This window comes from Electrophorus electricus, chromosome 8 (assembly GCF_013358815.1).
Source record: "Electrophorus electricus isolate fEleEle1 chromosome 8, fEleEle1.pri, whole genome shotgun sequence".
In the NCBI taxonomy this organism is placed as follows: Eukaryota; Metazoa; Chordata; class Actinopteri; order Gymnotiformes; family Gymnotidae; genus Electrophorus; species Electrophorus electricus.
In genome coordinates this window covers 21,224,867-21,235,800 of record NC_049542.1, presented here as the reverse complement: position 1 = coordinate 21,235,800, position 10,934 = coordinate 21,224,867, and the positions used below count along the sequence as shown (strand labels likewise).

Genomic DNA, 10,934 nt, shown 5'->3' with positions numbered 1-10,934 from the left:
ACATAAGACTAACGCTACAGGAAAGCAAATGAAGCAGGGTGTGCTCAAGCCTACAGCAACACAGAGAAAATGTAACTTTATTACATTTAGTGGTTCCTAGTGTGGCCTTTGGAGACCTGGACAATGCACACATGTCTATTCTACCTCCCAACACACTGAGCTAGGTGATCAGAAGTTGTGTGTCCCTTGATTATATGATTTAAGAAGGTTGAGAGATGGGACACAAAAATGTGGCCTGGCTAAAGGTCTCAAACTGGATTAAAACCACATTAAAAACAGCATTAACAGGTAAAGGGAATCTCCTCTTTTCCTGACTTAAATGAAAGACAACAGTGTTAGATTACAGGCTAGTACCAGTGGGATCTATCCTAAGGGTTGGAACATGCTCTCAGTTAGTTGTTCTCACCTCGCTCAAGAGCAAGACACACAGACCTCCATAACAAAATGTCATCACTTTCCAAATGTGTGCAATAATTATTATTAACATAAAAATGACATGGTACCACTAAACATTTTTATGACACCCAAACTCTAAGAAACCAAAAGACAGATGTTCTAATAAAGAGCTACATGTAGAAATAAACAAGTGAAATCCCTTCTGCTTTTATAGTCCACTATTCTTGGAGATGATACAACTTCCATATTTTTACAATTCTGAAGAGAAGACAAAGATTTTATGGAAAAAAATGAACTGCTGGAGATATAAGCAGAAACAATAGAGACTATCATTCTACAAAATTTGAGTATAAATATTTCTACATGCAGCACTTTTTAACTGTATTCAATGTTGTACTAGCCAGCAGACTGGCTGCATCATTCAATTTTATGGCATACAAAGTGTCAGGCAAAGATTCTGTTCCCAAAGCTCCATGGATCATATTTTTGGCATTTGTTTTCATAAGCATCACTGACAGAACATCAAAACAGAAAACAAAAAGAGAAGAATAAAGAAAATACTTTCTTACGTTCCAAAAATTATAAAATTTACTCAGAGATACAGGTTTTATAGTTTTGATATCCATAGATCTGGGCAATACAATAGTTTGAGGAAAATGCATATATATTGACATCATATCAGACCTTCAACCTGCAGCATACCTGTCCGTCCTTGACAGCAAAACAGCATAAGGCATTTTCTCAGGCCAGGGTGGCAATACCTCCCCCATGTTACTGACCGTTTGAGGAGCACAAAACCCCCAGAATCACCTGAGCCTTGTGCATGTGTGAGTGTGTGCATGTGTGCATTGAGCAGACAACACTGATTGAGGCTCAGCTGATTATGGGCATGAGAGATTAGCTTGCCACCTAATAAGATATGATGTGGTTCTGCCTGACCACCAGTAAAGCACAGTACCCACTGCGATCAGCTCCAGTGCAGGGCTACCATGGCCTAGAGGCAGCCCACACTCATGCAGACTTTCAAAAAGAGGGTGGGCAGTGGTAGCTCAGTGGTTAAGGTACTTGACTTGATTTGCAATCGGAAGGTTGCTGGTTCAAGCCCTGTTACTGCCAAGTTGCCACTGTTGGGCCTCTGAGCAAGACCCTTAACCCTCAATTGCGCAAGTTGTACTCAGTCATAAATGTAAGTCGCTTTGGATAAAAGCTTCAGCTAAATGCCGTAAATGGCTACCAGAAGCCAGAGACTCAGTGAAGCTGAGCTTCACTGTGAACTAACACAATATGCATTCAATAATCTATTTGAAGCACTTTGAGAAATCAAACTGAGCGTGGAGCATTTGTTTTGGTTTTCTGTTATTGCATGATAGGGAGAGGTAGAGGGGAGGAGTGGAGGAATGTTGGGCAATGAGGTGCAGCGAAAGGAAGCTGAGGTGAGAGGCTGCTCCTCAGTGGGGCTCTGTGTCTGGGGCACTCATCCCCTCTGGCTTTTCCAACATTGGCTCTGCGCTACGCACAGTGTGGGAAACATCTCCGAGCTCACTGGATGACACTGTGGGGCTTATCTTGGTCTGCAGTCCAAATGACCAATATGTTTTTTTCATGAGTGAGTAGTGACGTGTATATATACACACCAAAAAAATGAATTAAAGGCGCAATAAATCATTTTTCTGGTGATTCTTCTTCATATTATGAAACATCCATTATACTGACACCTGGTGGCCTGGATGTTTCAGAGATTCTGTACTAAATCTCTTTTAAATATGGTGGACTCCATGTGGGACACCCAAATTTTGGAGCACTAGCTGGTTCATTTGAGGACTACAAAGCAATGTGGTTCTCTTGTGTAAGCTGCACTTTATAGAAAGAAATGAGAATCAGTTTGTTAAATATTGTTTGCTACTTTATGGTAGTAAAAATGACTTATTGCTCCTTCAACATATACATTATATTACCTTTAAAGTATCCACTTTCTCTTCAAACGACTTGAAGGTAGGAGTGTTCCTGCAAGGAATGGGGCACATGAGACATGATGTAGACATCAGTTAGCAGAGAATGAAACAACACATCACAGCTTCTAATAGGCGGTGGACTAGCTAGGGAGAGAAGGTTTTCTAGTAAGCTGCTGTCTTGCCATCATAGGGCCTCCTAATACAGGGCTGCGATGAGGGAATGCCAGGGATAAGGGGATCAGTGAGTCACTTACCTCATCATTGGCATGCTAGCAGAATGCTGTATGGAGCGTATGCTACCGGTTAGCAGTTAGGAAGATGAGAGAGGGGAGTTAGCCTTATTACCCAGCCATTAAGAGTAGTGTGTGCAAAAGTCAAATGGAACAGAAAGAGCACCACACTCAACCAAACTTTCACATTATAATCAGAGAGTAGAGATGCTGATTGAGTACAAGCTTTGAGTGTAGGCATTTAATCCACAATTAAATTAAGGGTACAACATCAGAATTTCTGACAAATTAGATCAATACTGAGAAAAAAAATCCTCGTTAGACTAAAAAGTTGTGAGAGAACTATGTATAAATTTGGATGGTCAGATTTAGATGCATTTGTCTAGAAGAATGGTGCATCAGCCCTATGGCCAGTGAAAGATCTAGCAAAGGAAAACTCTGTCCACATGGGTTAAACCACAGCTCATGTGTACGCAAACACAGCCTGCCGGGTGTGCTCTGAGAGCTGGAGATGAAGCTTTAGTTTGGGAGGATAAACTCATTCAAATCACTATTTAAAAACAAAAAGTACACACAAACGCACACACATACACACACAAAAGCAAAACAAAAAACATGAAAATGCCATGGTTTCACTAACGACCCACAACACAACTTTTCAACGAGTCATTTCTAAATGCTCAAAACAGAGCCATCCATAATACAAAACACAGTTCAGGGGACATGCAAGAGAATGAGCATGCACTGATACCAAGCCAGCAAACTTTACAGAAACAGGAATGCAACATGATGGAGGACATCCTATGACTGTCATTCAGGTATAGAACTACATGCAAGAAACCTCAAGAGAACTCATCACACTGTTGATCAATGCTGCATTTGTAATGACGCACTCAGTCAAATTCATCTTACCTAAAATAATTGGAATATGACTGTAATCTGTAAAATGTGACAGACTGCATTAGCAAACAAAAAGAAAACACACTGAACTTCACTGAAATGATGTAATACCTATTTCTGAGTTGCACTATTGCTGATCATGAAATGCCTGAGAAAGAATTCAAGTCTAAACTAGTCAGAAATAGTGATCCATTTTAGTACAGTGCTTCTTGGCAGTTTTGCTTTTTTCTTTATTTTGTTTCATGATGAGCTTCAGCAGTTCATCATATCCCAGTAGTATCATGTTTGTACCAAACAATGGTGAGGGAGAGCAATCACAAACTGGTTAAACATCCACATTATTAGTTAAGTGTTATGGCACTCACACATTACTGATCTGGGAGAGGAAACAGCAGAGGCCTATCAAATCTAAAGTGCCTGCTTTGAGCAGAGGGTGTCTGCCCCACTCCTGCTCACCTGACATCCTCCAGTTTCCGGGTGATCACAGAGCCCACACTGGAGAATGCTGCTGTGGCCTTCTGACCCGCCTGTGACAGTGTCTCTGAGGTTCTCTTGTACCTGCATGCACAAGGGGAAAGGTGGAATGTTTTGGAAGCACAAACCATTAGGGAGCTCTAAAAATGTTTTTCTTCCATCATGGACTATGGACAACTCCTGCTGCTTGCCATATTCATGATTGCATTTGCATAAGTGACTTAAATCAATTACAATAAGCATGGGGATATACAGGCAAATGGCTTTGGTTCTACTGCGTACTGTTAAGCAGGCAGCTAAGGCTGTAGGTTGAATGCAGGATGTGCAGCACTGTGACAGATGGGGCTGTTTCTCCGAAGCAGTAGGAGGAGGAGCCCAGGTGGCTGGGAGGGCACGTACGCTGTGGAGGTGGTGACTTCTTGCCAGCTTTTGCTCAGGTTCTGCCTGAGCTCGTTGAGCGGGGTAATGCCCAGCTTCCGCTTGATCTCTGCCACCTGCGTCTCTTTGGACGCCAGCACTTGAGAGAGAGTCTGGATCTCCTCCTCCACCTGCAGAGTACAGGAATTATGAACTTAACTACAGGCACAAATGTGTCTGTGGAGCATAAGACTGATAATTGCAAATGCAAATAATTTACAAACCTCCAAGGGTTGTCACTTTTCTCTGCAAGGCCTAACTTTTGCATAATGAACTTCATGTGTTTTAATTAGCACAGTATCCAGGCAAATCAAACCAAGTATGTATTGCAAACTGGGATTATTCAGCCTTGTGAAATCCACAAATGGACTACAGGGGTATCCAAAGGCTTCAGCATTACAATGCAAACTGTTAGTCACTTACAACTAGGTCAGTAAGAGAGGCTGCCATTGAGTGAAGCTATCAGTATGACCTTGAAACAATGCACATTACATCCAACAGCTGCAATCAAAGATAGTCGTCTCTATTCAACCTTCTCCTCTGTTTAAAAGAAAGAAAAAACAGCATGAATAAGAAGTAGCCTGAATGATGTCTGAAGAACTGTGGTAAGGACTGCAAACCTTGGCCAGCTCCTTGCGGAGTTCCTCTTGTTCCTCTGGAGTGAAGGCAGTGCTAGGGGCCATCTGTTCAGCTGTGCTTACAGCATCTTCACCCACTTCTGGCATGCTGTCTGTTCTCTGAGTGCCTGCATTGGCACAGAAAACATGCTTAGCCAACTTGCAATTTGACAGTAACGACCTCTTATTAAAAGCAGATGCTTAAGCTTCATTTAAACATAGAAGCAAGCTGAATAAACACTAACCAAAAGGTAACCTGTTCCTAAGCATGGTACAGTTGGATTTACTGTAATTCTGTGCTTCAGCTCTGCTCACCCCCTGTGAAATGGGGGAGCTTGGGGGGGGGGGGGGGACGACGACATTGACATGAGAAGATTTTGGCAGGCACAGCAAGATTAGGAAGATGGCCTTCAACTGAAAGACAGCGGCGGAGCCCAAGGATAAAAAAAACCAAAACAAAACACATATTCTAGATTAGAACACTCTTCTTAGAACACTCTGGGTGAACATCACTTATAGATGCCTCACTGGCACACTGGATGACATGCAAAATAAATTATAAAACTCAAGAATAAAATCTTCACAACTTGGACAAAAGACGACTAAAAAATGTCACAGCACTCTCAAAAGGATTAGTGAGTCAAAGTAAATACAGCTTGCAAAAACTCCTGGCTACATTCATATACAGCATAATAATGCTTTAGCAATCGGATTCATAGCTCGATTGGAATAGAAAACCTTCATATAAACCAAAAGAGGTGGTGTGCTGTTTCAACAGTTAAAAGGAGGAATACTGGTCATGACAACCCTTGGACTGTTTTCACAATAGCTATCTATGCATTCTTTCTGTGCACATTCATTCGATTCTTGTTGAGCAACAAAAACAGAAGCTGCTGTTTGATAGGAAGAATTATATATTGAAGATTTTTAATATAGTGAACAGATAAAAGGTTCAGTTGTAGGAGCATTCCACTAATGTTCTGAACCACAATGCTATTATAGCTAGGCTACAGTAATTCTCCTCACCTTGTAATGTTCAGGAAACAGGTTACACAGACAGTGTGTTTTAGCTGAGCCTCCTGAAAGGACTTTTGGGAGTGTTTCATAGTTCTCTTAAAACTAAATGGAACTCCTCATCTGCACAAAAATAGTTCGTCTGGACTACGTCTATTGTAGATGTAGGCTGCATGAATGCTTTCAGATGCTCACAGTGAATTGCTGTGTTTAGGATGTATGTAAATAATTCATTAAACATCTTCAGAATGAACTCATTTAAATGGACACAAATCTCTATATAAACATAGCCACTGCTTGCCCATACAAGTAAAGTTAATAACTAGTCCACCTCATAGCTGAGGAAATATTTATGTGCATCCTATAAGAGTAACCATGCTGCAACAAGAAGAATGTCATAAGATCTTTCAGTTGGACTTGATGACTTATCAGCTAACTGTCTGCTTATCTTTACTGAGCATGAGGACTGGACCCACCCAATACAACTGACCAAACCTAATCTTACATCTGCTCAAAGAAGAGATAAATAACCCCAGTGTGGAGCTCATCCAGCAGACCTGCCAATGCTACATTTGACAAAACAACTATTACTTACTGGTTAAGTTTCAACAATCTGTAAGATAACTCTCATTAGTACAAAAAGAGTGAGTTTAGTTTTAGGAATAGGAAGTGTATTGACTGGACATTAGCATTATGAATCAATCACACAGAAAACATGTCAAATAAATAAATAAAGTAAATAAATCCCCAAAGGCCCACCCAGAATTCCCACCACATTCCATTAGTCACTAGTCTTCCTTAATAAGCACCAGCTACCTCTCATCTGTCCAGTATTGGGGGGTGGGTGGTGGGTGGGGGGGCTATGATCAGCTCTTAAAGAATCTGCATGTGGAGAATAAATATAAAGCTACATCATGTAGTTTGACAAAGCTGAGGAGGATGCAGTTTTTGCTAGCTCCTTGTGAAATATATTTCAGTACAAACTGGGGGACAACTTCCTACACCGTCTTACTCATAATTACCAAATAATTTTAGATCACACCTTATTTGTTTAAACGGTATAAAAATTTAAATCAGTCAAAGCTTTGTACAAGTTTGAAAATATCTTGAGTAATGAGCAAAACTGAGGTCCAGCTAAATGACAGATAGCTTTGTCTCTCTTTTCCACGTTTCCTGAATGCTGGTCAAGACACATCTTTTGACACCTCACCGCAATGACCCACTTTAGCTTTGCCCGCAAGTTCTCCTCCCTGCTTATTCACGTGGCAGAGCAAGTGGCACCAATAGTTCATCCGAGTGCAAGCACTTATTCCTGAAACTAAATTCTTACTCCACAATTAACAAGAAAGCATTTTACTTTAATTTTGGACAGGGACCACAACTGTACTGTCCCTTAGCATGTTCAAGAGCATTTAATGATGCATCTTTGGAAGGTGCTGATAAACAGCCGAGGTCAAGCTGGGGGGAAACAGAGTAGAAGTGCACCCACCCCCACTACGCTCACTCTGGACCGGAAGTGAGGAACAGAGTCTTCATTTTAATATAGGGATGATTAACATGAATAATGTTTGGGCATTAGCATTCCTAGATGGACCCCCTGCCACCTCCACAGAGTTATTTTAAAGTAAGACTGAAGAAAGTAGGTGCAGCAACACAAATGTGAGTATAGTAAGGTCATTAAATGTAATCCAGTTGAGAGCTAAGAGAGATGCCAACGCCTTACTACAAGTAAATGTAGTATTGATTAGCATCTGAGAGAAAAACCTTAGAAAAAACACATAAATGACAAGCTGAGTGCTACAAGCAACAGTACATGTTGCCAGATATCTGAGTGTTTCCAATTCCTTGAGGTTTTGTTTTTTTCCGTTTTTTTCTTGAGAAACATGCTTTCTGTGTAACGTCCAGGTCCATCTTCTCTTTATGAAAAGTGATTAAATATTGATAATAAAAAAAAAACCCATCTCTATTGGCAAAAAGTATGAGATTGTGATATTTGAATGCTGCTAACCATGTGCTCAAAAAAATCAACTTCATGTTGCCTACAGAATAACCAACAAACTTCCAGCAGAAAACAGCCAGAAACTGTTTGCAGCCAGGGAGAAAAGGGAGCATGAACTTTTATTTAATCACAGAAATGTTTACATGAAATTGTCACAAACATTAAGAAGCTTCTCTTGCCACCAGTAACTTGGAATCCAGTGCTTTAGATGAAACCTTCTTTAAGACATGGACTTACTCCCTTTCAAAACATGGATCTCCTGAAGACTTGATAACCATATTATAAACGCTGGCCAGGGTGAGAATTTATTTAAAAAAAACAAAAAAAAACAAAAACAAAAAAAACCTCAAAATCATTCAATCAATTTAATGTACCATATCTATTCACTGGCATAAGCAATGACCACCTACTACCTATATAATTAGATTGACAGAACAGCATGTAAGCAATATTTCCATTATGCTAGAAGCACTTACTGTACTTGAATTTATTAATTTGCATTTAAATTGCATTACATTCTCCATCTAGCTGCTTTGTAAGTGCATATATAAAGAGAAGGATTGTTTTAGAAAGCTCATCCACAATAAGCATACAGAATTTGACCTCACATCAAGATGAATCCATCAGCTAGAAAGGTTCAATGTTTGCTAAATAGCTACTCTAAAAGGCAGGTGAGGCATGCGCAGTAATGCCATCACCTAGTCATCATTTGTGCCTGACAGGACCTGACAGCAACAAAGTTCAGCCAAACATTCAACACTGTGCATGTTCTGCATGACAGAATTTATTCTCGTCTCTCACTGAATCACCCTTCCATGCTCAATCACTAGCTCAACTAAACACACTGTGATACTCTGTCCACACACACACACACACACACACACACACACACACACACACACACACACACACACACACACACACAAAACAGATTACCTCTGTATGGCAATACTGATGAGCTGGGGGGAGTGAAGGTCTCTTTGGGAGACAGGTAAAAGTAGCTAGTGTTAACTCCTTGCTCAAAATTGAAGGGAGATGTGTATTCCTCCATAGGATCCATTCTGTCAGCATTCAGGACACAATGACTGCTTGATTTGTGACTAGTCAGGTGCTGCTGTGCCCCTGTTTACTGCTTGCTTCCAGTGTATGTTTGCAACCCAGCAATGCGAGATTGTTCACAGGCCCCTGGGCTGCATGCTCACATGATGAGCAGGCTGAGCAACCATTAGCAGCATGTTAATAAGTTACCTCAGATGCACACACTAGTGCAGTCACTGTGGACATTCATAACTGAAAAACAGCAAGAAGCTCATCTCAAAAAGCAGGGATCTGGGCAGTTGAATGTGACATCATCTAACACTCCTGCTATACCTGGCTTTCTACAGTCATCTTGTATTTCAGGTTTACTGACTTATGAGAAGCATTCCATAATCTGCAGTGACCCAGATTACAGAGTCCAGCTCATACTGCATGTGCCCAGCACTGAGCCATGATATGTGAACTGCATGGGCCATTATACACCAACAAAGGTTTAATGCAGGAATTTTAGCATATGCCTTGTAGCATTCAACCATTTTAGTCTATGTCTTGTGTCATTCAAACATCAGACAACCATCTTCCCTGCTATGACAGAGTACTGGGAGTTGTCATCTTAAAGAAAACGATCAGATCTACACTGTCAGAACTTCTGAACCCCATGTAATTAAATGGGTGTTATGATTTAAACGTCTACTTTTCCTAACCTGCTAACACACATTCTGATTTACTGATGAGTGAAAAACCACCCAACTACATTGCACTCCAAGCCCATAGTTAAGCACTGCCCCAGACTGTTAACAAATCCATAATTCTGCAAAGGGATATAATACTGAAAAAACTCTTTTTATCAAGTGTATGATTAAGATTGTAGATTTTATGAAAGACTTAACATGCTTCTATAACAATTTTTGTGTAAAATCTACACATGAATTCTATGGATAAAGACACTGGTAAATGTGCTTTAGAAAAAGAATCAAACACTTGGGTTGGGCTAACAAACATTGCTATTGTCCATCATCGTTGACTAACAGAGATTACAATGTTGAGCCAGAATTGTGAGGCCATGCCCTCCACACCAATAGCAGGTTGCACCCTGCCTGCTATAAATCCAGTATCTGCTATATTATAGAAAGCTATATTTGTTACTTATTACTTACCTGGAGATCAACTTGAGCCACAGAACTGATGGATATGTTTTATTAGATGTCCTTCCAATGAAAAACCATAAGAGCCCCACCCCCTTTTGTGTAATCAGTTAGTTTCCATTAGATTTTGCAAAACCTTTTAGATTAAAATACTAAAATATGCTTTATTTAGACATAACTTCCTTTATTCATGTAAACATTTAAAAAGATTACTCACAATAATGCTTCATGTTGATTCTTTTGTATATCTCCAGTATGCTGAAAAAATGTAAAAAAAAAAATGTATGGCAGTGGAGATCATTTTTATGATCACTTTATTTTAAACAGAGGACGTCAAACAATGTCATATCATGATTAAGTGATTCTAACAAAAATGGAATCACGAACGGCTTATCTTTGCATGGGCTCAAATATTTAATGTATAGTTACCACAACCACCCCCCTCCACCCGTTATCGTCTATTGCTATGTTCCCATGCAGATATATGGCAGTAAGGTAGACATCGCCCAACCCTGTAAAAATACATGACAAGGTTTAACTTGATGTCCCAAATGATAATTGCACAGGATGTGGCAGCCATTATCTGCCATTATCCAGCTAAAGCTAACTTAACCAATTTAAAAAGCATTTAGCAGTCACTTATTTTAACTGATGAGAGCTATGTAATTAGCACTAAAAGCAGCTTAATGCACTGAGACGGCTGCCCAACAGTTTGTATACTCCTCTTAATTCTTACACTACGTCAAAGGTAT

The 10,934-nt window shown here is 40.1% G+C and overlaps 1 protein-coding gene across 7 annotated transcripts in view; it reads right to left on the bottom strand.

Moving 5' to 3' along the window:
• Positions 1 to 1,548: 1,548 nt before the first annotated feature.
• tpd52 (tumor protein D52) overlaps positions 1,549 to 10,934 on the bottom strand; it is a 16,754-nt gene continuing 7,368 nt past the window's right edge. For 2 of the 7 annotated variants that reach the window (XM_027006372.2, XM_027006374.2), the window contains 8 exons: positions 10,400 to 10,440; positions 4,990 to 5,114; positions 4,352 to 4,500; positions 3,935 to 4,036; positions 3,491 to 3,517; positions 2,603 to 2,644; positions 2,352 to 2,400; positions 1,549 to 1,967 (listed from right to left, as the gene is read on the bottom strand). In XM_027006372.2, the coding sequence (XP_026862173.2) occupies positions 1,845 to 1,967; positions 2,352 to 2,400; positions 2,603 to 2,644; positions 3,491 to 3,517; positions 3,935 to 4,036; positions 4,352 to 4,500; positions 4,990 to 5,114; positions 10,400 to 10,440 (658 nt within the window). In that variant the 3' untranslated portion in view covers positions 1,549 to 1,844. Of the gene's footprint in view, positions 2,248 to 2,351; positions 2,401 to 2,602; positions 2,645 to 3,490; positions 3,518 to 3,934; positions 4,037 to 4,351; positions 4,501 to 4,989; positions 5,115 to 5,231; positions 5,331 to 10,399; positions 10,441 to 10,934 lie in introns of those variants that run through there. The other 5 variants (XM_035529383.1, XM_035529384.1, XM_027006373.2 and 2 more) reach the window with 5 other exon arrangements.